Source organism: Dromiciops gliroides, chromosome 1 (assembly GCF_019393635.1).
Source record: "Dromiciops gliroides isolate mDroGli1 chromosome 1, mDroGli1.pri, whole genome shotgun sequence".
NCBI lineage: Eukaryota > Metazoa > Chordata > Mammalia > Microbiotheria > Microbiotheriidae > Dromiciops > Dromiciops gliroides.
In genome coordinates this window covers 25,638,284-25,664,700 of record NC_057861.1, presented here as the reverse complement: position 1 = coordinate 25,664,700, position 26,417 = coordinate 25,638,284, and the positions used below count along the sequence as shown (strand labels likewise).

Below are 26,417 nucleotides of genomic sequence, written 5' to 3'. Positions count from 1 at the left end.
TCTAATTAACACCTAAAAGGATTATAGGTAATTAGAATAAGCCCTCCCCTGTACCTACTTAAGGAGGAGATTAGGATAATGAAGGAAACCTACTATAAATATAACCATCTTTCCCCTTGTAGAGATGCCTTTTCTTTTCCCCTATGGTATTCTCCCCGTGGCCTCACAGTGTTTTAAAAACACCCATAGGAAACTGAATCACTGAGTCCTTGGGACGCCTCAGGACCTCACAATTAAATCCATCGCTGTTATACCGATTCCCAGTGAAGTAGTAGCTATATAAGAAAGTTGGGAAGAGTTTCTTGTGGTGGGGAGTGATCGATAAGCGAGGCAGCATGATGGACGCGGGATTCTTCCGTGGAACAAGCGCAGAACAGGACAATCGGTTCAGCAATAAACAGAAGAAGCTATTGAAGCAGATGAAGTTCGAAGAATGTCTAGAAAAAAAGGTAGACATGGGTAAAGTAAATTTGGAAGTGATAAAGCCTTGGATTACTAAACGAATAACAGAAATTCTTGGATTTGAGGATGATGTGATAATTGAATTTATATTTAACCAGCTGGAAGTAAAGAATCCAAATTCTAAAGTGATGCAGATTAACCTGACTGGGTTCTTGAATGGAAAAAATGCTAGAGTATTTATGGGAGAGCTTTGGTTTCTGTTGTTAAGTGCACAGGAAAACATTGCTGGGATCCCTTCTGCTTTCTTGGAACAGAAGAGGGAGGAAATAAAACAAAGACAGACTGAACAAGAAAAACTGGCATCTATGAAGAAACAAGATGAAGACAAAGATAAGAGGGACAAAGAAAAGGAGAGCAGCAGAGAAAAAAGGGAACGATCCAGAAGCCCTAGAAGATACAAGTCCAGATCTCCTTCCCCTAGAAGACGAGCCTCCCCCGTCGGGAGAGAGAGAAAACGAAGTCATTCTCGATCTCCCAGTCACAGAACTAAGAGCCGAAGCCCCTCCCCTATTCCAGAAAAGAAAGAAGAGATCCCAGATCTTCTGGAAACTTCAATGAAGGCCAAAGAACCTTCAATACAAGAGGCAACTTCTACTACTGACATTCTGAAATCTCCCGAACCCGAACCTATACCAGAACCGAAGGAACTATCATCAGAAAACAAATCAAAAAGGGAAAAAGGAAAGGGAAAAGCCTGCCCGAAGTCTCGATCACGATCTAAATCCAGGTCAAGCAAACGTTCCCGGTTCCTTTCTCCTACTCGACCTAGGTGGCGCCAGAGAACACGATCCAGGTCATCTTCACCTAGAAGACGACCAAGTCCAAGAAGGCGACCGTCTCCTCGAAGAAGAACCCCACCAAGACGAATGCTGCCTCCACCAAGGCATAGAAGAAGCCCATCTCCTGTGAGACGAAGGCGGCTCTCGTCAGCATCTCCCTCTGGGAGCAGCAGTTCATCATCATCTTCGTCCCGTTTCCGGTCACCTCCAAAGAAACCACCCAAAAGAATCTCCAGCCCCTCTAGAAAAACTCGTAGACTCTCTCCATCTTCAAGCCCACCACGGCGAAGGCATCGGCCATCACCGCCAACAAGCCCACTGCCAAAACCCCGTCGCTCACTAACACCCCAGCAGTCAAATCGTATGAGAAAAAGTCGTGGCTCTGTTTCTCCAGGGAGAACCTCGGGTAAAGCAACAAAACATAAAGGGGCCGAGAGAAGGGAATCACCTTCACCAGCGCCCAAACCTCGGGAATCGGAAGAAGATAAAAGTAGCAAAAAGGCAGCAGCTGGTTCCGTGCAACAGAGGCGGCAGTACCGGAGGCGGAACCTGCAGTATTCTTCCGACTCTGACTCCTCTTCCTCGTCGTCCTCAAAAGACGAGCGAGCGAAGAGATCAGACGTGAAAAATGGAGAAGTGGGAAGGCGTGGAAGGCATTTGACTTTCCGGAGTGCATTCCCATCGCCACGGAAACGCCAGACTCCTCGCAGCAGGAGAAGTCGTCCATCACCACCACCACCTGCGAGACGACGGCGTTCCCCTTCTCCTTCGCCTCCACGCCGCCGGTCTCCCACGCCAACACCACGGCGCAGGACTCCTCCTCGCCCACGTCGACGCTCGCCTTCTCCAAGAAGATACTCATCTCCAATACAGAGAAGATACTCTCCTTCCCTGCCTCCTAAGAGGACAGCTTCCCCACCACGAAGGGCATCGCCTTCACCTCCTCCAAAGCGACGGGTCTCCCATCCGCCACTTCCGAAGCCAAGAAGTTCCCCTGTTAAAAGGAAACGTTCCCCTTCCTTATCATCTAAGCATCGGAAAGGGTCCCCACCTAGACGATCCACCCGAGAAACCCTGTCTCCTCCACCAAACAAACTGCATTCAACTTCACCACGGCTTCGAGTTGCTTATACCTCTGCAAGTCCTCCCCCACTCCGAAGAGGAGCTTCATATGCACCCCAAAGAAGGCAGTCCTCATCACCAAGCTCTAGGCCTATCAGAAGAGTCTCCAGAACCCCGGAACCCAGAAAGGCAAAAAGGGCTCCCTCACTAAGTCCCCAGTCTGTAAGAAGGGTCTCATCCTTCAGATCTGCCTGCACATCTCCCGAGCCAGCAGCTAAAAAACACCAAGCACCTTCATCCCGCACCCATTCTCAGTCCCCATCCACGAACTGGTCGCCAGCAACACCTGTCAAGAAGGCTAAAAGCCGCAGGCCAAGCCCATCACCCGCCGGGAATACAGACCAGGAGGATGGTGAAAAGAAAAAGAAGAAAAAGGACAAGAAACACAAGAAGCACAAGAAGCACAAAAAACACAAGAAACACAAGAAGCACAAAAAAACATAAGGAGAAGGCTGAAGCAGCCGCTGCCCCAGGTGTTGCCCTGGCGTCTACCACCACCGACTTCAGTGCCTTTTCCCGAAGTTTCCCTAGGTCATCCAGATTGTCTTCAGTTTCACTCATAGTCTCCTTTTTGGGCTCTGTCTCTGCTTCAGATTCTTCTTTGATGTCAATTTGTATTTACATGTAATTTGGGGAAATAAAATTCTAAAAAAAAAATTTCATTAAATTTTTTTTAAAAGGTGTCCACAGTGTACTAGTGACATTCATTGACAGCCAACATGATTTCATTTAGAGTGAGACTTTTAAGAGGAAAAAAAAATTCAAAGGGGTTTCAGTATGGTTGACAACCTTCTGGTTCCTTTAAATCCTCTCCCAGCACTGGCCGTACACAGGGATTACCTTTAAATTCTTGTTCGATTCTTGTCCCCATTTAAGTTATGAGGCTTTGAACCTTGAAGCTGCCTAGAAGAGAGACCACTGTTCATTAGAAATCGACAAGCATTTTTTTTTTTGTGGGGCAATGGGGGTTAAGTGACTTGCCCAAGGTCACACAGCTAGTAAGTGTCTGAGGCCGGATTTGAACTCAGGTACTCCTGAATCCAGGGCCGGTGCTTTATCCACTGTGCTACCTAGCTGCCCCCAAGCATTTTTAATGCCACACTTTTTCCTGTTGCTGTAGTCTCTGCTGAAGTGAAGCAAGATTAGAACTCTGAGGATGGTCCAGAAAATGAACACTTGCTATGCAGGGCACTGTGGGCTTATACTGTTGGAACACTTGAATTTCATTTTTTCCTGTCTTGTTCCCTCCCATACCACCACTACCTCCATTTGCTTGTAAGGACAGTTATGCCCCAGAAAGTTTCCTTTGTTTACATAAAATTCTATTTGTGAAACGGCATCATTGCCTCATTCATAGTTCTTGTCTTGTTAGGGTTCTTTCAGTTGGTAGACTGAACTTTCAGAGTGCCAACTTTGGAAAACTGGAAAGGTCTCAACTTTGAATATTGTCATGTTTTCACCATTTCGTTTCATTTTGGTTTTGACTGTCTTGTTTTTAAAAATAAAGATATAGAAAGGTTGTGGGTTAAACAAAAAGAATTTCTAAATTAAAAAAAAAGAGTTGATTATGGTCCATTAAGATCTGTATGGATATTGCATAAAACTCTCCACAATTTACTTTTTACTTTTGTAATTTTGGAAGATTCAAGAGAGATGCAGTTTCAGATCTCAATGGAAAGGTGCTTTATAATCCACAAACATGCCTCCAAGATTCCATCATGGTAGACTATCATCAATATCAAATGGATGGGACAAAGCTAAATGTCATTAATATCATATGCTAATATCATTACTATTATAACCCTGAGAGGTAGGTGCTATTATCATCCCCATTTTATAGATGAGGAAACTGAAGCAGAGGTTAAATGCCTTGCCCATGGTCACAGAACTAATGAGTGTGAGGCTAGATTTGAACCTAGGTCTTCCTGATTTCATGTCAGCCACTTTATATGGCCATAGGTTACTAGTGATACAGTGGATAAATATTTTAAGGTATGCTCCATGGTGAAGTGACCAGAAGTGTTTGGCTTGGCTGAGTGGGCAGAACCAGGAGCATGGGATGGAAGTTACAGACAGGTCAACTGAAGTTTTATGGCAGGGATAACTTCCTAACAATTAGAAATGCCCAAGAGAAGAATGGGATAGGGGCAGAGCAAAGGCTTCTGGATGGCTGCTTTGAGGTCTCACAGAGGGTATTTCCTTGTTCAGATGCCAGATGAACCAGCTGACCTCCCAGAGCCCCTCCCCTTTACTTATAAAGTTCCCTGTGATGGATGTAACAGCCCTATCCCTTTCATAAGTAGACCTGCAAAAGAGAAAGAGCCAGTCTGGAACAGGCTAGGGGTGAGGAGAAAGGGGGGAAATTAAACACTTACTTGAAATTAATTTTTCCTGGGCAGCCCCAAGCTAAGGATATTGGTTCTCCTTGCTCCTGCCTGGCTGTTTCCAGCTGATGTGAATCACCTATTGTCAGTATGTTGAAAAACAAGTTGGAAATTAATATATTTCTCATAGGTAGCTGTCAAAAGTCATAGGCCTTTTAAGCCTCTCTCCCCATGTTTTCCTCTAGGAGCCCTGAATGGCCCAATATGCCTTTGTCCCTTTGGTGGATGGTGGTGGGGGAAGTGCTATCAGAGAAGACACTGGAGATGAGCTAATAGCTATCGCCACCACAGGCTTTAGGAAAGGAAAGCCATGATTGTTTCTGGAGTTTCTTGGGGGTAAGAAGAAAGGAGACCCTGTATGTTTTTTTCTTGGGAAATTAATGCTACCTGGTCCTACCACCTAGAGTATACTCTCAAGGTATGTGAAAATTCAGGATAGTGGCACTTCTTTGGGTATGAATTTTAACATGCATGCAAGTTTGACCAGCCTCCAACAGGAGAGAATGAAAAGATTCGGGAGGGAAAGGGGGAAGGATATAAAAGTGAGAGCAGTGATAAGGTCCTTTCCAGTACTAATATAATAATTTTATATTTTAAAGAAATCAACTCCAGTAGCTACAAGGGCTTTCCTTTTTATATTTGACTACAGGGTATTCACCTGGGGCTGGAAGTTTAAAGTACAGAGAGGAGTGATTTTTTGTTTTTTGTTTTTAGTGAGGCAATTGGGGTTAAGTGACTTGCCCAGGGTCACACAGCTAGTAAGTGTTAAGTGTCTGAGGCTGGATTTGAACTCAGGTACTCCTGACTCCAGGGCTGGTGCTCTATCCACTGCGCCACCTAGGTGCCCAAGGAGTGATGTTTTGACTGACTCAGATAAATATCTTGAGTTTGGAAGAGCTGTTGCATTAAGTAAAAACTGTCCTATATTATACTGTCAACCTGAGTCCTTGCATGGGAATCAGGCTTTTACCATTTCTTTAAAAATCTAGAAATGAACTCAATTCTGATGTTCCTGGGGAAACACCGGGGGCAAAGTTAGAGAATGAGAGAAGTTCTCAAATGAATCTTAAACAGAACTATAAAGCATAGCCTCCTTGACACCTCTGATGTAGAAAATAATTTTAATTGAGGAAAAATGGGGAAAGGGTTATAAAATAAGGCTCAGAGTTGTCAGTGGGCAAGGAAGGCTTCCAGGCATTTTCCTAGTACCTGCGAGAGTAGAACTTATCCACGGACAAGGCCAAACACGGCTAAGGTGGGAATTAAGGGATGGCCTCAGTTTCCCCTCTATATAGCAAGAAGCTTAAATGAGCTCACAATGGTCAGAATTTAAAATCCAAGCTATTCTAGATCATGCAGATGGGAAATTAGCCTCTAACTCCTAAGGAATAGTCCACAATTAGAAAGCTGCTTAGGCATAAGGGTAAGCCTTGTATTTCTTAAACAAAGCAGTATTCGGGCCCCAGTAGATTTTCATTAAAAAATAACATTTAAAATCCTGTGACAAATGACTTGGGGGAGGGAAGATTTCAATACCTGATCAGGGGCCCTTTTCTTTAAGGTCCATAACTTTTTTCCCAGCAAAAAACATTTGGGGAGGCAGTGGTAGAGATGATTAACTATCTGCAGTTTCATTCATATCAGATTGGATGGGGGGCAGCTAGGTGGCACAGTGGATAAAGCACCAGCTCTGGATTCAGGAGGACCGGAGTTCAAATCTGACCTCAGACACCTGACACTTACTAGCTGTGTGACTGAGCCAAAGGCTTCATGATGAAAGGACCAGAAGCCACCTGGCTGAGACTTCTTGAGATTGAGTCCAGCAATCTTCTACTTGTCAGATTCGAGGGAATGAGCCATATCAGGCCCCCAGGAGTCAGGTTATATGTAACCCAAGAAACCTTTTATGCATCTTCTTTTATTCAACAAAAGTCTACTAGAGTGGCTTTTTATATTGAAAGGGTGTTAAAGCTCTCTTCTCCCCTGGGTCTGCTCAACTGATGAAAAATGGGGTGCCGGGAGATAGCAAAGAGTTTACCATCTGGGGTTGGTGTTTGAGACCACCTGAAGGAAAATACCACCTCATGATTATCCAAGCCTCCCTCCACACTCTCCAGTTCTCTCTGGACTTAGGCTCAGAGGTACTGAAGAGCTAACTAGCATGTTTCACTACCTCCAGAAGAGATGCAAGAAGGTAGCCCAGAAACCCTTGAAAAGTTTCAAGGGTTTTTTTGTTTGTTTTGTTTTGTTGTTTTTAGTCTGTGGTTTCTCAACTTACCTCACCAGAATATGACAATCTGGGAGTCACATGAGGTCTTCTCTGATCATCTTACACCTCTTCCCACCCCCACCCCCACCCCCAAACACACAGTTGCCTTAGTATATATTAATGTAAATAATAATAGCAAGTATTTACATGACATGTTAAAGTTTACAAAATATTTTACATATATCATCACATTTGCTGTTAATATAATCCTGTGAGATAGATGCTATTATCTCCATTTTACAGATGAGGAAACTGAGGGCCATATATGCGAAATGGCTTTCCCAAGGTCATATAAAATTAACTGACTAAAGCAGGATTTGAATTCAGGTCTTCCTGCCTAAGCTTGGCATACTATCCACTGTGCTACCTAGCTGCCATGTTGTCTTCCCTACAGAAAGATCTTCTTGAAGCAGGGACTTAGGTCTTTTTTATCTTTGTGTCCATATGATCTGGCAATAAAATCCTGTTGGTAGCAAATAAAACCACTGGACTGAGTTGGTAGAATGCGGCAGAGGGTATTTATGCTATAGACTTGTTGGGCTTGGTAAATTGCACAGTCCTTCCCAACACTAAAATTCTGTTTTCAACAATAGCCTTTGGGTTATTTCTCTGCTGTCAACTCCATGTGGTCCCAGGCTCATTATCTCATCTGAAAAAAAAAATGATGAGGTTACACTAAAGGCAACCCAGCACAATGTAGAGAGGTGCTGACTTGAAGCTGTGTGACTTAGGGCAAAATGGCTTCACCTCAAAATCTTGGTTTTGTCATCCATTAAATGAGGAAAATACCCATAGGATCTGCTTCATAGGGTGGTTGGTGCTCAAGTGAAAATAGTTGGTGTTTCAAGTGAAAATATTCTCTTTGGGAATGAAGATGAACAGTTAAGCATTGATAGATAACATTAGTAGGATGAGTCCACATCAATTCAAAGAAGTTTGGATACCAATTATTTGTTTTGTTTTGCGAGGCAATGGGGGTTAAGTGACTTGCCCAGGGTCACACAACTAGTAAGTGTCAAGTGTCTGAGGTCGGATTTGAACTCAGGTCCTCCTGAATCCAGGGCCAGTGCTCTATACACTTAACTTAGCCTTCTAATTGTCTCAGGCAATGACACATGAAATAATGTATCTAGGGTCAGTTAATGAGCACAAAACAGGACTTGAACTCAAAGCCTTTGACTCCAAAGCTGATCTACTGTCCACTATACTGTGACACCTAATGATAAAAACCAATATTTGCTTTATATTTTTTAAAATTATAGTATTACATTTATTTTAACAAGTATTTAATAACCAGATCATGTGGTTGGTGTCAGGATCTAGACTCAAATCTCCCTGCCAGTCATTAGTGGTATGACCCTACCCAAGTCACCTCACTTCACTGTTCCCCCTACAAATGCAGGTCAAACAATCAGTCTTAGAGTTTTGTGGAAGTCTCCCCAGTGAAACCCCAGTCCTTTCCTTCATGTGTCAGACCATCCCATGGACAGGAAAAGCCTGTCAATGCTACAGGCATGATCCCTGTTCCCTGGAAGCCTGGATCAACAAATGGATGCTCCATGCTACAAAAACCTCCAGCTGGTTCTTTATCACCCAGCTAAGTGTTACTTCTAGTCTTAACAATAGATCAGGATCCATTGGGAAGGAGCTAGCTGGAAACCCCCCTACCACTTCCCCCCCCAAAACCCACCCTGTCATCAGGATTAATAGCAAAGGGTATCCTGACCCCATATCAGAAGTCACCTCTGCAAGAGAAATCCTAAGGGCCATCCAGGTGAAAAGGAATCCCTCACCTTTCTTCCCTGCTCCCCGTCATCTCCATGGCCACATTTCAGCCAGATGTAACGAGGCACTCAAAATCCAGAGAAGGGATTGGGGGTGGGGGAAGCTGGCCCTTTGCTCTGGGGTTCCTTCTATCCTACAGTATACACTAGGGGGCCCCCTCCTCACACAACCCACAGCCAGGGTCAGGGACATCTGCTCCTAGAAAGGCAGTGTATTCTCTGGCTTCCCGAGAGCTGGGATTATTTTCATGGTCAGGGTGGAGTGGTAAAGGGTAGGTGGTAAAGTAGTGCCGGTCATCAAGGGGACCTGATTGCTGCCTCCCAGGGAGGGAACACCCAGTTTGTGTAAGACAGAGGATCTTGTTTTAATATCTGTATAATTCATATATCAATATCAATCGGTATCATATCAATATAATTGGTTTCTTTTGTAACCATATGTATTTTATGCATTTGTAATACATGATTCTGAGAAGGGCATCATAGCCTTCCACAGATTTCCCAAGGGGTTCACAGCACAAAAAAAGCTTAGATTACTTAGATAGTAGCCTACCATCCCAGTCTATGAGGATGGGTGGGGGTAGAGAATGAGTTTTCAGTTATCCGTGGCAGGAGCCTTGATGGGGATAAACTAAAACTCTGGGCTTGAGAGTATTTACTTTAAAGTTGCCTCATTTGTGGAGGAAGGCAGAGAAGACAAATTAACCTCATTCATTTTGTTTTGTTCAGGATACTAATATGTTTGAGTTACATAAAATTGAGGGACTTACACAATCAGTGCAGCTAGGATTAAGAAGGGAAGTTGTCCATTAGAACATTACAATTAGCTTACAACCCCAGAGCTCAAACACTAAAACAAAGATTGTGGAAGTGGCCCAGAAATATGTCTGTTGGCTGGGGCAAGAATTCAGTCTGGGTCCAACATCTATACAACCAGTCCATAAGCGATACACAAAGGGGATGATAGAGAGCAGGCAATAAATTGGCATATCAATAATGTCAAGCCTGGAATCATTGAAAAGGGATTAACCCAGGGAGGGGTCAGAGATTGAATGTGGGACTCTGAGTAAAAGGGCTTTCCTTGGGAGGTAAGAGGTTCCCTTCTCATGAAGGGTCTTTGAGCAAAGGCTAGGTGATTGATTAAAAAAATCCCTATTCTAATGGAGACAGGTAAAGTATGGATTGTACTTTGAAGATCACTATTTTGGGGACGCAATCAGGGTAAAGTGACTTGCCCAGGGCCACACAGCTAGTTAGTGTGTGTGTGTGTGTGGGGGGTGAGATTTGAACTCAGGTTCTTTGAAGTCACTTTAAAGTCCAATGTAAGATTCTGAAATTTGGGGGTTAGTATGAAAGATAGTCTGTTTGGTATCTGTCATATCTCTTGGAGCAAGACAAGTCGTGACATTCCAAAACCCCAGAATTTTTGTCCCTTCTCTTGGGGAGGGGGAGTATTCATCATAGCTTTTAATGTTTCCACTTTGTGTTACTTACTCTTGTGATGCTGCTTCAATTGTTTGCCCAAAAGATTTAAATTTTATTTCATTAATATTTCCCAATTACATTTTTAAAATTTTAACATTATTTTTTAAATGGAGTTTCAAATCTACAAGATGTATCCTTAAGAGAATTTGCTTGGGCTGTGGCAAACCTACCACGGATCTTGCACGTGTGAGCATTCTGGACTTTGGCCATATTGGACAATATAGGATGATAGCCTACCGCTACTGTGCTTTCACCTAACAGGGAGCTGAAAAGATATTCTAGGAAAGGGACTGTATTTAGTCAGTGTTTGGGTCCCAAACTCTTTTTTCCAATTTACTACCTGTGGTGTTAGGCACCCCAGTTAACCTTTGCAGGCCTGAGAGATCTGAGGCTTATCTGAGAGATCAGAAGTTTAAGATTAGATAGCGGCAGATTCCTTTTCCCACTCGGATTTTGTTATTGTAGAAATGAGGTCTCTCTAGATCTATCTCCTTATCTGTAAAAGGAGAGGCTTGGCCGCTCCACAGTATTCCTCCTATGTAATAATCCTATTGCTAACTGATAAGTGACGTTTACACAGTACTGTACCATGTCTACATTCCCAATACCCAGGCAGAGACCATGCCCCAGCCAGTCTTCCTAATGTAACCTCCCCACTTTTGTTGGAATTTGCAAATCCCTTTGCTTCTATGCCCGCGAGCTTGCTGCTAACCCACAACATCGGGCCCTGACAGGTTTCCCTATAGGTCCGAGTAGGTATATGAAGAAACAAACCTGTTTGCATATCTGCTGTGCCTTTAAGAGACAGATTGTCCAAGTTTCCCAGCCCAGGCACCAGCCCTGTCATGGGCCTTTCTGATTAGGCAGTGATTGGAAAAGCATCAAGCAATCAGCTTGATTTCTGGTGGCCACCAGCTAAGCCACCAAGGCTGGCTGTCCAGCCGCTGCACTCTGAAGTTATCAGGCCTCAGGGTGGTGGGCAGATATTAGAGAGTTGTGATAAAGCCTCCTAAGTGGCAGCATGTTGTAAACATTCCCACTGGTGCTGTTCGATTAGAGCTGACTGTGGCTGTCACTGTGTCCAGGCCAGGCCCAGGGGTGGGGGTGGAATGGAGCTGTTGAAAAGGGGACCAGTTGGAGGCACTGAGGTAGAGTTTTGTGAAGTGCTTGGCTCAGAGACAGGGATCCTGAGACTGGAATCCTTAGAGTTTCTGAAGTATTGCTCATTTCTGGGTACCACCATATGGGAAAGGAATTGTTAAGTGCCCAGAAGAGGGCAGCTACAGTGGAATTTAGGCCATGTCAGGTTCAGTTGAAGGAACTAGAGAACGTTTAGCCTGGGGAAAACATTCCAGTGGGGCATGACAATTGCTTTCAAACACTCCAATGTCTGTCTTGTGGAAGAGGGATCCCGGGACTGTAGAATTCGGCATGGAAGGCCTTCTGGCACAACTCTGTTTTACAGATTCGGGGAATGAGCCAGGAAAGGAAACGACTTTCATAGTTGCACAGGCAGAATTTGAACCCAGGTACTCTGACTTTAGACTTCTGCTTGACCCCCTGAGGACCAGAACTGGGAACAATAAGTGAGTGTTACAAAGAGCCTGGCGTAAAAGGAACAAGTTTAAAGAATTTGAGAAGGTTATGGGGCATTGGGGGTAGCTAGCTCTCCCTCAATGATAGTCCAACCTCTGCTTGAAGACTCACTTATCGAGTGTATTTTTATCGTTTAATAATTTTTTTTTCACTTGTCCGACTTGTGACCCCATTTAAGGTTTTCTTGGCAGAGATATTGGAGTGGTTTGCCCTTTCCTTCTCCAGCTCATTTTACAGATGAGGAAACTGAGGCAAACAGGGTGAAGTGACTTGCCCAGGGTCACAAAGCTAGTGTCTCAGGATAGATTTGAATTCATAAAAATCAGTGAAACTCCAGGCCCAGCACTCTATTCGCTGTGCCACCTAGCTGTCCCATCAGGTAGTAAAAGGGGCTTTTGGGGGATTTATTTTATTGTTTTTGAGGCAGTTAGAATAATTGAGTGTCAGACAGTCCACAAAATTCCATTTAAAAAAAATTTTGTGGGGCAAAGAGGGTTAAGTGACTTGCTTTTTTCCTATTTTCCTATTTTCACCTAGAAGACAGAAGAAAAGTTCCTGAGATCGGATTTGAACTCAGGTCCTTCTGATTCTAGGGCTGGCGCTTTATCTACCAAGATTCCATTTTAAATCCTGCCTCAGCCTCTTACTCGATGTGTGGCCCTAGGCAAGTCATTTCACTTCTGTTTGTTTTAGTTCCCTCACCTGTAAAGCAAAGGGGATGAACTTGACCTCCAAGTCCCCTTCCTGTTCTATATTTCTAACCCTATGTTCTCAGGGTCAAATCTAGGTCCTTTCACTAAAATTCAGTCTTATATTCGCTGTCACATCGAGATCTTTAAATTTTCTGGTTCTACGATAAAACTATAGAGCATCTAGTATATTCTAAAGCTAGATGTGTAATTTCATTAGTTTATGGCATTGCTCAGCAAGGAAACCCCCACTTCTCCCAGTGGAGAGAAAAACAGCTGATGCTCTAAAGCAGCTGAGAGTCAGAGCATTTAAAGAATCAAAGTGAATGCCCAAAGCCATTGAGAAAGATCTACTGAGACCATCAAAAGTAAATGAAAAGGGGCGGCTAGGTGGCGCAGTGGATAGAGCACCGGCCCTGCAGTCAGGAGTACCTGAGTTCAAATCCGGCCTCAGACACTTAACACTTACTAGCTGTGTGACCCTGGGCAAGTCACTTAACCCCAATTGCCTCACTAAAAAAAAAAAAAAAAGTAAATGAAAAAAAAAGTCTCCAGGCCCTCAAAAGTGGGGTCCACCTAAGACCTCCACAATCAAGAATTGATTTGAAAAGAACACAATCATAACCTTCTTGATTGCTTTATAAATACAAAGGAAAGAAGCCTTCATTTAGAGGAAGCAATCATTCAGAAGACACAAGGGTGATTGGGAACACCCCACTTCCCAACTGCTGGATTAGGGTGTCTTCCACAGAGCTAGGCTCAACCTCTCAGCACCCCTCAGGGTTGCCTCTGTGGGAGATGTCCCAGTATAATAGATGAGGGGGGGGTTCTCTGATCCCTATTTTCACCTAGAAGACAGAAGAAAAGTTTTCTGAAGATAAATGGAAGGTAGGCCAAAGACCCTTTGACCCAGGAGATAAATGTAATAAAGCCAGGAACAAGGCCATGGGGAACTCCGAGCCAAAGCCTAAAACGAATGAATGGCTCTTGTTCACTCTCTAACTCCTGGGTGAGAAGGAAGGACCTATTTTAGGAGAGGCAGTGTCATAAAGGACAGAGTACTGCACTCGAGTCAGGGGAAATATGGCTTCAGATCCCAGTTCAAAGACACCATGACTGAGCAAATCCTAACCGCTCTCAGCCTCAGTTTCCTTATCTGGAAAATGAAAGGGTTGGATTAGATGACCTCAGAGGTCCCTGAGTCTGAGCCTATGATCCTAATGTGTTGAGAGACTAATTATCTGTTGATTATTGAAGGATGTTTTGTCCAAACAAATGTGAAAGATGAATGGAGATCAAAGGGTTGTCTATTGTAATGTTTCACTCTCCCCTTGGCCTCAGTCATTAGTAGGGGAAGTTAGCTGATCACCCCAAGCTCAGTGGGAAATGAAGTTCCCTCATCAGATTCCATATCTAGAGTACGGTTTATCTTGGGGTGCCATATGGAAGACGTTGACAAGCTGGAATGTGTATAGAGGATGAGGACTAAGATGGCAAGGAGAATCATGGGTATCACTGGATTTACACCTGAACAGAACCTCAGATCTTCTAGTTCAAAACCTCTCCCCCTTTGGAGGAAGGGAGGGCAACTAAAATGAAGCGACTTGCCTTTCCTCCCCAAAATGAGGCAGCATGATACAATAGAACATTAACTCTGCAATCGCACCTCTGACACTACTTAAGTGGCCTTTGATGAATTACTAACCTTCCTGGGTCTCAGTTTCCTCATTTCTAAAGGAAGAGGCTTGGAGAAGATGGCCTCTTAAGTCTCCCCCAGGTCTATGAGCAAGACAGGATTTGAACCCAGGTCCCAAATCTAGCTCCCCTCTACTGTATTATACCGCCTTAACAAGCATGAGTCAAACAAGCTTCCCTTGACTGACAAGAACTCCAGGACACAAAGGGTCAGAACCCTTGCCATAGATGGTCTCTGAGGTTCCTTAAAACCGTGAAGGCTACAACTCGGGGCTCCTTACCGGATATCCAGCTTTATAGAGCTGGTTTCATGGAGAAGCGTTTCCCATCACCTCTCTCCCCCAATCAGATAAACTCCAATCCCTCCTTAAGGGTGAGCTGATTCAGCTTTCTCCTGAAAGTTTGATCGCGCCTCTACTCATTCTACAAGTTCGCACAGATACAATGTTGGACGTCATCTGAATTAAATGCGTGGAGGGGGTGGGACTTATTCGGGGCCAAGGAACTCCCCTTTTATCCTTAAATACACACGTAAATACTTGCCGAGTACACAGAATGGATTTGCCAGCCTCTATTTCCCCACACGAACGCAGTGAAGGTTGAGAAGTGATTCCATATGGAACATGTAGGACCCCAAGCCAAAACTGAAAACCTATCCGTGCCTCAGGAGGATTGGCGCAGCGGGGGAGCCTTAGAAAGGCTCTTTCACCGTACAATACGGCATTGAGGGAGGCATGGAGGCGAGGCAACGTATCCACGAGATCGGATGACTGCCGCGTCTGCTCCCTACTCCGGACTCTGCACTTTCTTATTCACAGGTTATAAATCCAGAGGTTCACCCCTGGTGCTGCAGCTGGACCACTGGTGTGGGGATGAGAGAAGGGCTGCTATCCCCTTCTCCCCCGACCCCTCCAAACCCATTGTTAGCGATCAGCAACACCCGGGTTTCCATGTTGGGGTGGGGGAGGGGCTGGGAGGTAGGTGGGAATGCTCATCGAAAATGAGCCAAGCTGTCTCCAGCATCTCAGAAGTCATAAGGTCACATTCATCTTGAGGGTTCCTTAAAGTATTCTTGAATAGGGCCCCAAGCTCGGAGTTGGAGGTGTTCAAGTCAGGCTGGAGGTGTTCTAACCAGTCCCTCCCAATTTCTTAATCAAAAGGCTGTCTACTACATTTCAGGGTGATGGGGAACACCCCACTTCCCAACTGCTGAATTAGGGTGTTTTCCACAGAGCTGGACTCAACCACTCAGCACCCCTAGGGTTGCCTCTGTGGAAAATGTCCCAGTATAATAGATAGGGGGAGGTCCCTGATCCCTATTTTCACTTAGACACAAGAAAAGTTCTCTGAAGATAAATGGAAGATAGGCCAAAGACCCTTTGACCCAAGAGATAAATGTAATAAAGCAAGGAATAAGGCCATGGAGAACTGAGACAAAACCTAAAACCCACTGTCTCTCTGTGTATGGATATAAATGCAAAGATTGAAACATTCCCTGTTCTCAAGGGGCTTACATTCTGGACTTTTTGAAGACCCCCCCCCCAGCCTCAGACACTTTACACTTACTAGCTGTGTGACCCTGGGCAAGTCACTTAACCCCCATTGCCCTGCAAAACAAACAAAAAACCAAAAAACCAAAAGACATGAAATCAGATTTTCTAGTTTCCAAGTCCAGCACTCTATCACCTATATGGTGCTCCTTCTCAACATCCTACAGAGTAAAAAATTGCTTTCAGGATTAAATGGGATTTTTCTAAAAGTCACCAAGACTTTCTAGGGTAGGTATTGAATTCCTTAGTGCAAGAGGAACTAGAAGGAGCATTGAATCTACTGACAGACATTTAGGAAGAATTTTTGCGCCTGGACCAAGGGAAGCAGGGGACTGATCACCTGAGGTACTTCTTTTCATTTTTCCCCCCAATGAAAAAGCATCTCTGCCCCATTGGGGAAGAAAAAGAAAGGGAAAGGAATAAAAACCATTAAAAGAAATGTGTATTGGAAAAAAAATCCCCCCAAATAAAGAGAAAGAATCACAGAAGAGAAAATGGATACCTGATTATACAAAATAAAAAAGGTTTTGCACCAACAAATCAAATCCATGAAATTTCTAGCCTGCTAGTTTGGCCCTTGATAGGGATCCAGAAAAACTAGGATAAGAGATTCCAAACCACGGGCCAGAGTTGTGGCTCTGGGATAGGCAAAGAGGAGGAAGTTTATGCCATGATGGTACTGATGACAACCTCTAAGATTTGACAGCTTGAGACAAAGTTCTGATGGCCTGACCCTAGTTACAACTCTGGGTTCAGGTCTCAGTTCTATATTGTACTTCCTGTGCGACCTTGGGCAACTCACTTTTCTTCTGGGACTTCAGATTGAGACCCCCTGCTCTTTTTTTTTTAAATGGAGGTGGTTGGATTGGATGAGCGTAGGCCCCTTTGAACTCTAAAGTAATGATCTCTGTAGCATTGCTCCTTTCCTCTGGCCCTGAAGCCAAGATCAGGAAAGCAGGCAATGGAGCTTAACCATTGGAAAGAACTCCCTTCGTAGGCTGAGAGTCATTCCTACTTCCTTTCCAGACTTCCACAGGAACTATAGCAGAGGTAGTGGAGATCCAAGAAAGTTTCAGGTGGGGTCAGACTTCAGAAAGGTGGAGGGAGGGGAGATGGAGGAAAAGACAGTTCAGGGAAGTCTCTGATTTATTCTCTCATCCTTTGTGCCGACCATCTGTCCTCATTAACTCTCCCAAGTTTATGAGTTTTTAATCTTTTCCACATATACAATATATGAACATTCCACATTATTTTCTTTTATAGTTCACGTACTTTCATGTTCAGATTGTGTCCTTATGAATTATGGCTCAAGACACATACTGTAGTACTTGTTTCTTGCTTACACTAATGAAGTAACATGAATTATCTCCCCCACCAACATACCAAATGGCGCCATGAGCTAATCTGGCACTGGCCTATCATGGGGCCCCGGGGCCGCTGGGAAACCACCTCATTCTTTGTGTTGGAAACTGGGGCCCTACAGTGATTCAGAGGGTTGAAACCCAACATCCATGCAGCTCTGACCAGCCAAGAGAAGGAAGAGGATTCTTCATGAAGGCCAGCTCTCGTCTAAGCCTAGCATCATCGATTTAGATCTAAAAGGGACACAAGAGGCTGTCTAGTTCAACTGCTTTGTTTGATATTTATATACACCAGGAAGTGAAAGGGGGGGGGGAAGCATTTGTATAATGCCTACTATGCCCCAGGAGCCATGATAAAATGCCTTTTACAAATACTCATTAGATAATCACAACAACATTGCAAGGTAGGTGCTATTGTCCAAATTTTACTGTTAAGGAAAGTGAGGGGGCAGCTAGGTGGCGCAGTGGATAGAACACCGACCCTGGAGTCAGGAGGACCCGAGTTCAAATCCAGCCTCAGATGCTTGACACTTACTAGCTGTGTGACCCTGGGCAAGTCACTTAACCCCAATTGCTTCACTAAAAAAAAAAAAAAAGTGAGGCAAATAGGTTAAGTGGCTTGAATTCTGGTCTTCCTGACTCTGTCCCTACTGCTCTATCCACAAAACTACCAGCTGCCTTCAGACATTTGATTTGTTGAAAGAGGAACAAAAAAGGGCATCTTGAGGCAGTTCTGAGGAACTGTGAAACTTCTTTTTGTGTCCTGAAAACCTTTTTAAAAAGGCAGACCACTAGAGAGCAGCTAGATGGCGCAGTGGATAGAGCACCGGCCCTGGAGTCAGGAGTACCTGAGTTCAAATCCAGCCTCAGACTCTTGACACTTACTAGCTGTGTGACCCTGGGCAAGTCACTTAACCCCAATTGCCTCACCAAAACAAACAAAAAAACCAACCCCCCCCCAAAAAAAAACAAAACAAAAGAAACAAAAGGCAGAGCACTGATCAAGTTCAAGATGGCCACAGGGACTTGTGGTCAATTAGCTTCTTTATGTGACTGTTCAGAGTTTTGAAGGGTACAGGTAAGAAACTACGAATCTAACAGCAATTTGGGGGCTAATGGCATTGGCACACAAGAAATGTTGTGGGGGGGATTATACTTGACAGTAAGATGGATTCGAGCTTTAAAAAAAAAATCACAAAAAGGAGGACTCAGAAGAATAAGACTTGACAATTGCCCAAAGAGAGGCCAATTACAAGTTAATGCCTAAGAAAAGAAAACCCATCTGATTAGTGAATCACCTGAGTTGACTGAAGCAAAATAGCCCTTGCTGATCAAAGTAAAGGTATTGTCTCACTGAGAGATGACTTAAAAGAATTTTCTGATATTTGAAGGGTTTTCTGGGGGGAAGGCTGTATTTAGTTTATCTACAACTTGGGAGACAGGTAACTTCCTCCCGACCCAGAGGACTTATTTGACTTGCCCTTTACAGTTTGAGAGGGTCAAACCTCTAGTAGCCTATTGAAGCCAGACCGAATTAGCTTGGCAGATTCTAGACTTAAAAGAATTGATATTTTATTGAAAAGATAGCATACTATACTATTTCAGTATCCTAAGAGTATCAAAGAAGTAGCTTCATCCTGTGAGGCAGCAAAGAGACAAAGTGATACATGGTATAGATCATTCCCTAGAAGATCTATTTAGAACTGGAATCCTCTACAAGAATGTGCCTACTCTTCCCACATAGACATTCAACTCCTGGAAGTATGACACAGGAGTATGGATGCACTATTAGTGTTTTGTTCTTCCTTTTTTTTTTTTTGGTAGGGCAATGGGGATTAAGTGACTTGCCCAGGGTCACACAGCTAGTAAGTGTAAAGTGTCTGAGACTGGATTTGAACTCAGGTCCTCCTGAATCCAGGGCAGGTGCTTTATCCGCTGTGCCAGCTGGCTGCCTCCAGTGTTTTCTTATTATTGTTGCTTTTACTGTCATTTAAATATTTTACATTTGAATTAAAAGGCATTAACTGGGGGGCAGCTAGGTGGCACAGTGGATAAAACACCTGCCCTGGATTCAGGAGGACCTGAGTTTAAATCCAGCCTCAGACACTTGACACTTACTAGCTGTGTGACCCTGGGCAAGTCACTTAATCCTCATTGCCCCACCAAAAAAAAAAAAAAGTATTAACTGATTTTATTTCAATGGGAAGAACACTGATGGGGGCTCAGGAACTATATGTTGAAACCCTTCTTGAGGAGGGCCGTGTACCTGAGATCTACCAAAGTGAAATGAAACAGTCCCAGCTGAGAGAGCTGAAGTCGAATGAGAAGCTTAAAGGCTTAGTGCCACACTTGGACTGCTATAAGCAAACCGATGCCCAAAGACTCCAAGTTATTCAAAGTCAGACAAATAGAAGGTAGTAGAGTCTGGATTCAAACTCAGTTCCTCTGATTCCATATCCAGTGTTTTCGGCTGAACTATACACATACTGCTCAATCTTTGTTTCCGTTAAAAGGCATTACCTAATTGACATAAATGATCTCTCTTTTTCTTGCTCTCTCGCGCTCTCGCTCGCTCGCGCTCTCTCTCTCGCTCTCTTTTGCAGAGCAATGAGAGTTAAGTGACTTGCCCAGGGTCACATAGGCTGTCTTTAATTTTTGACGTTTAAGAGGGGGAGGCGGTTTCATGAGTCAGTATTAGTGTGGTTCTTTGTACAAGGAAATTGTTGGATTTCATGAAACAAAAGTTGATTTTAAGCTCAAATTCAAAATAAATCATTTGTCTAGATCAAGTAAAAATCTTTTGAGAGGGTAACCCCCTCCCCAACCAAGCAGACTTACCTTTATTTTTACTCTACAGTTCTAGAGGAGCAAACTTCTAGTAGTAGCCCAAGAACAGACTTAATTAGCTTGGAAGATTTCAGACCTAAGAGAATTGATGCTTTACTGAAAGAAAAGTAACGTTATACTATTTATTACTGAGATGTTTTATTCATTACTTCAAGAGATGCTATGTTGTAAGAAATAAGGGAGGGTCAGCTAGGTGGTGCAGTGGATAGAGCACCAGCTCTGGATTCAGGAGTACCTGAGTTCAAATCCGGCCTCAGACACTTAACACTTACTAGCTGTGTGACCCTGGGCAAGTCATTTAACCCCAATTGCCTCACTTAAAAAAAAAAGAAATAAAGGAAATGGTCATTGAAGAAAGGGTATGAAGGAAGAAATTTGGTTGAAGATTACCTTAGGAGTCATTGAGTCTAATCCTTAAAAACCAACCCCCCCCCCAAAAAAATTTAATATTAGTTTGTTTTTGCAGGGCAATGAGGGTTAAGTGACTTAATTAGCTGTGTGACCCTGGGCAAGTGTCAAGTGTCTGAGGCTGGATTTGAACTCAGGTCCCCCTGAATCCAAGGCCAGTGCTTTATCCACTGTGCCACCTAGCTGCCCCTAATTTTTAACCTTGGAGGGGCCATTATATCTCTTTGCATTTCTACTATGCAAATAATTCTCTTAACCTCCAGAGCTGAAAACTATGAGATGGTGTGTACTAGATGCACTGAGCTGGAGTTAATTTATTTGCAGCTCAAACTGGCATAGAGACTTTCTGAGATACAGATTTCTCTAGGGCTATCACAGAGGTGGCTATTTGCCCACAGCTACACAGTTAGTAGACAAGCTAGGATGAGAGGCCACATATTCCTGACTCCAAGTCAGGGATTATTCATAACATTAGATTGCCTAAAGATTTTGTAAGAAAGAACTCAACTTCAGAATCAGTCTCTCTCTCGGGCTAATCTGGTCCAACTGAAACTTGAGGAATCTTCTGATATCCAACCATAGTCATCAAATGAAAAAAATTGTAAAGCATGGAGCATGCCTGCCACATTGCAGGCAGTTATTAAAATCTTATTCCCTTCCTATTATCCAGACTTTGCTTGAAGACCCAGAGTTTGGGACAATTCACTACTTCTCAAAGAAATCTCTTTGAGAACTGGTTGGTTTTAACTGTTGAGAATCTCTCAAGTGTAAAAAGCTATCGCTTTCACCCCGACCCTCATCGTCTACCCCTTCTCCCTTCAATCAGGTAGAAGTCTAAGTCTCCCTCCTATGTCCAGCTCTTCAAATACTGGAAGGCAGTTACCATGTTTTTCCCCTAAGTCGTTGGGTTCAATAACCCTAGTTCATCCAATCTGAGGCAGAGGGGAATGCAAGAAGGCTACTAGATGAACTAATATGGAGGGGGGATTAATCTCGGATTCAAAAGTTTGCTATAAAGTCACTAATTTCTATTTCATTCAATGGGAAATCACTCAAAAATGACCTCTCTAGGAATGGGAGAAGTGTCCTTCCAACTTCATCTTAGATACCCTCCTAGAAGGAACCTTTTCTTTATCCCACTGCTTCTATTACTTCTCTCATCTTTCTTTAGCTTGTACTTAGCACCCCCTGACCCAAACAGGATGGAAAGCCCACAAAGGTGGGGACTGTTTCATATCAGAATATTCCTAGTATAGGACTTTATAGGCACTTAATGTTTATCAAATTAGTTAGTCCCAATTATGTTAAGGTCCATGAATTTACCACAATTAGTCCAGACCCCCCAAACCTCCCCTCCCCCTTTTTGATTTTACCAAGGTGGAGGATGAGGCTCAGAAAGATTAAGCAGGCTAGGTAGCTTATAACAGAACCAGGATTGGAACCCATATTCTCAGGCTCCAAAACCTACCAGTTCTTTCCAGTGTACTGTTCTGTGGTAACCTTGATGTGCCCAATAACAGATTGGATGAAGGCAGCACCATGACAACCTAAAGCTAGGGAGGAGAGTTGACTAGGAAGATGAGAAAAATCTTGAAGTTGAACCATTACTAAGCAGTTGATGTCTGAGCTTCCTGAGGATACAGGAAAACCAAACTCAACAACAAAACCTTATTCAATAAGAAAAGGGTTACTCAAAAAAACAAGAAACCCAGGAAGAAGCCACCCATGGAGAGAAGTCTCATTTCAGTTTTCAACTGAGTTCACTGACTCCCTCTGTTTGGATGAATAAATTTATTTGTATTTACTCATAATGGGAAGGGGGCAGGTTTTCCAAATTGGCTATCGAGGATTTTTTACCTGGATGGGCCATTTTTTCTAGAGGGAGGACTGTGTGTCAAGTTGTATTCTAAACATAATAAATAAATATTTGGGGTGGAGGAAACGAAGGGAGAGAGAAGAGAATATATTATTTTAAAATAGGCTGTGGATTTCCTTGCCCTTTTATTAATGAAAGCCCCTAGTAAAACTCCTTAAATGTGGATCTTGACTCTCTGCCCAGGACCTGTGGACAAGTTTTCCAATGCAACATTAATAAAGCAAGAGGCTCAGAAGGTTTCCATTAAGTCAGCGGGCTGGATGACTCGCCTTTCAGATACTGTAATTCTCCAGTGCAGGATAAATCATCGGCTTCTACCGTCTGAATTTCTATTTTGATTTTTCTTATTAAAAAGAGGGAAACTGCTTTCTCGCTCTGGAGCGATCAGTCTGAAATAATGCAGTTGGGGAAGGGAGGGAGGGAGGTAGGTACCCCTTGTGGTATGGCCCTTCCCCCACTCCCATCCTAAAATGTGGCCCACAGCTGCCCTGGCCTTGTAATCATGGGAGAGGACAAAGCTGATCAGGAGCAGGTTTTCCAAAAAGAAAGGAAGAAAAAAATGAGAAAAAGTCATTGTCAGATTGAACAAGGGACTTCAGCACATCTGTGGTGAAACAGAAACCCAATATGGTCCAAGCAACTTCATTCTCCATTCTACAGGAGATGGAAAGGAAATATATCAGTTGTAGGAATGGAAAAGAGTTGGACAGAACTGAAGTAACTGAACAAGATGCAGAATTTAGATCACCGTCTAATCCAATAAGCACGAGTTAAACACCTATTGTGTGAAAGGAAAGAAAGAGGCAGGGGGTATGGTGGTTAGAGAAGGGACTTTGGAGTTGGGAAGACCCAAGTTCAAGGCTCATGTACTGGCCCTCTGACCCTGGGCAAGTCAAAACATTGCAAGACCCAACCATTTTTATAGTGCTAAGTTGTTGAACAGTTGCCAGTCTACATTAATCCAGAAAGTTTCTTCCTCAGATTTCACCATTGTAGGTAATTTGATTCAATTTGATTTAATTCATAATAACCTGTATATGAAAGTACATAAGACTGCTTAAGTGATGAGGACAAAGACAAAACAAAACCTCCCTACTTTCAATATACCTACAAGATACCTAGGGAGAGAAAGGGGGGTGGTGATGTAAGTATCAATTAGACAATGCTCAGAAAAACCTTCCCTTCTCAGCCCCTTCTGAAACAGATCTGAAGACAGGAAATGACTCACCCAAGGTCATGCCTAGGTGGCTCAGTGGCAGATCCAGGATCTAGATCTAGATCTTTATTCTGTAACACTCATGTGCATCCTAGAACACAATCACAGAATATAGACTTGCCCCACAACCTCCTTCCTCAGTTATCTCATTTTTAGTTTGATATGGGCTATGGATAATCCATAGGTCACATACTCCATCACACCTTATTCAAATAGAGAAGGTACTAGTTGACGAGACAAAAGATGTTACTGTCAAAGAGTGACCAACACAGACTTGGTGGTGTTTGAGTTGTTCCATTCATGTCTAACTCATGACCCCATTGGGGTTTTCTTGGCAGAGATACTGGGGTAGTTTACCATTTACATTTCTAGATCATTTTACAGATGGGGAAACTGAGGCAAACAGGGTAAAGTGACTTGCCTGGGGTCACCCAGCTGGTAAGTATCTGAGGCCAGATTTTTAACTCTGGTCTTCGAAACTCTACGCCCAGCACTCTATCTGCTGCATCACCTAAGTACCACAGATTTGGACCTTTTCATATCACCTTATCTCAGTTTCCTCACCTGTAAGATGGTAATGCTTGAAAGCTTTTAAAGTGCCTAGCATTTTACAATTTTTACAAACTCTACACATGTGCAATCTTTTGAGAGAGTTACTTGAGTAACAGGACTAAGCCCCTACGGTAGAAGTAAAGGTTTTTGGAAATGAAACTTCCAATGGCAGCAACAGTCATGCTACCTTCTCCTTGGGTTGCCTTGGGCTGAAATGCTGTGTCACGCAGCTGGTACAAACAAAACTGTTTGAAGTTGGGTGGTGTCTTGTACAAAAAGCAATTTGAGTGGCTCTCTAGGTGAAATGAAGGCATGAGTTTCAGGAAGGGCCAACAGAATCCGAGTTCAACCCTTTACCTTAACCAGGGCCTCTTTTTATATGGCTCAGTCTAGGGAAGCAAGAACTAAAAGCAATTTAAATAGGCTAGGATTTGGTAAACCCAAGAAATACCAGTTAACTAATAGGACTTGCTTTTCAACATGGACTGCTGAAAGTATTGACAAAAAAGTAGGTTTAGATCAGCATCTTATACTATATATAAAAAGTAACTCCAAATGAATGGCCTAAACATTAAAATTTTAGATTTCTAGCTAGTTAAAGGAAGCATCTTTCATATTTTTTCCTTTTTTTTTTTTTTTTTTGGCGGGGCAATTGGAGTTAAGTGACTTGCCCAGGGTCACACAGCTAGTAAGTGTTAAGTGTCTGAGACTGCATTTGAATTCAGGTACTCCTGACTCCAGGGCCGGTGCTCTATCCACTGTGCCATCTAGCTGCCCCCCCTTTTTTTAAAGCACCTTTCATATTAAAGGTTAAGAGAATTTATCACCAAATGGGCAAAAGATGTAGAATTTTGATTGTATATAATAAGTTTTTTTGCATGAACCAAATTAAACTGAAATAAGTTGTTGAATGGGGAAAGAAATTTTTCAAATATAAAGTTAACCAAAAGATCGGTGAACTGATTAAATGAAAGACCATTCTCCAGTAGAGAATAGGTAAAAAACTATGACTAAGTGTTTCCCAAAGAAATGTAAACACAAATTGAAAAGCATTCTAAATCAGATTTGAAAGTTAACTGAGGCACTGAGAAGCAACATGGAATTATGGTCAGAGAGCCAGCCTTAGAGCTAAGAATACCTGAATTTAATTCTTGCCTTTGGTGCTTACTGTATAATCCTGGGCAAGACCTTTAACCACAAATCTATAAGTCTTCAACTCTAAGCTTTAGGGAAGATGGTGACCTGAATTGAGGTAAATAGTTGTCTCACCAAGAGTTCCCTACTTCAATGAAGTTATAAGTCAGGTCCATAAAAGGGGTTGGAAGGTTTATAAGAATCACCTCATGATCGTGAGAAATGGTCAATATATCAAGATATTCAAGTGCTAGTTGACTGTGATGACAAAAAATAGCCAATGTTGGAGGGAGTGGGGGGGGGGAGGGAAGAATGTGATGCTGATACACTGTTGGTAGACCTGTAAATTGGTTTGGCCATTCTACAGAACAAGTAGACATATGAAAAGTTACTTCTTATGCTGTTCCTACCTTTTGATCTAGTAATCCCATCACTGGGCACATATCCTCAAGTAGGTAAGGGATAGAAAGGTACTACATTCATAGAACCATAGTAATGCCATTTATAGCTGCAAAACATGGAAAACCAAAGTGAGTGACCATCATTTTGGAAAATAACAGAACAAATTCGGTATGGGAATGAAATTTATTGGCCTATAATGAATAAGGGATTCAGAGAAACATTAGTAGACTTTTAACTGATATAGAATCAAGAATGCAAAATGGAGAATACATATGGCCACAAAGTCTTTTTTACATTAGAATTCATATTGTGTATAGTGGCTAATCATGGCTGCAGAAATGTATGGAATTACCTCCAATTTCTCAGTGAACTATGGTTTCAGGTTGCTATATATGTAGTCTATCATGAATACTCATGATTTATAAGAGGGATATGTGTATAGGTTTCCACATAGACATTGGGAAGTATGTGTGTGTGTGTGTGTGTGTGTGTGTGTGTGTGTGTGTGTGTGTAGTCACTATATTTTAAAAAGATCTTATAAAACATGCCTGCAAGTAATCATGCAACTTTGATTTAAAGAGGTTCTAGTGGGGTGAGGAGAACCCACTACCTCAAAAGGAAGCCCATTGTATTTGTGGGAAAACGGATTGTCAGGAAGGGTTTCCTGATGTGAAGGAAACTCCATCTGCAACTCCATAAATATAGTTGACTTATAATTTAGCAAAGCATTTGATAAAGCCTCATGCTATCCTTGTGGAAGAGATGGAGATGTGGGCTACTGTTACATCAATTCAGAGCTAGCTGAG

At 43.0% G+C, this 26,417-nt stretch overlaps 1 protein-coding gene across 1 annotated transcript in view; it reads left to right on the top strand.

Moving 5' to 3' along the window:
* Positions 1 to 338: 338 nt before the first annotated feature.
* Positions 339 to 26,417, top strand: part of LOC122744451 (serine/arginine repetitive matrix protein 1-like) — a 32,040-nt gene continuing 5,961 nt past the window's right edge. Inside the window, 3 exon segments of the mRNA XM_043989952.1 lie at positions 339 to 2,804; positions 2,806 to 2,884; positions 15,084 to 15,242. Of these exon segments, the coding sequence (XP_043845887.1) occupies positions 339 to 2,804; positions 2,806 to 2,884; positions 15,084 to 15,242 (2,704 nt within the window).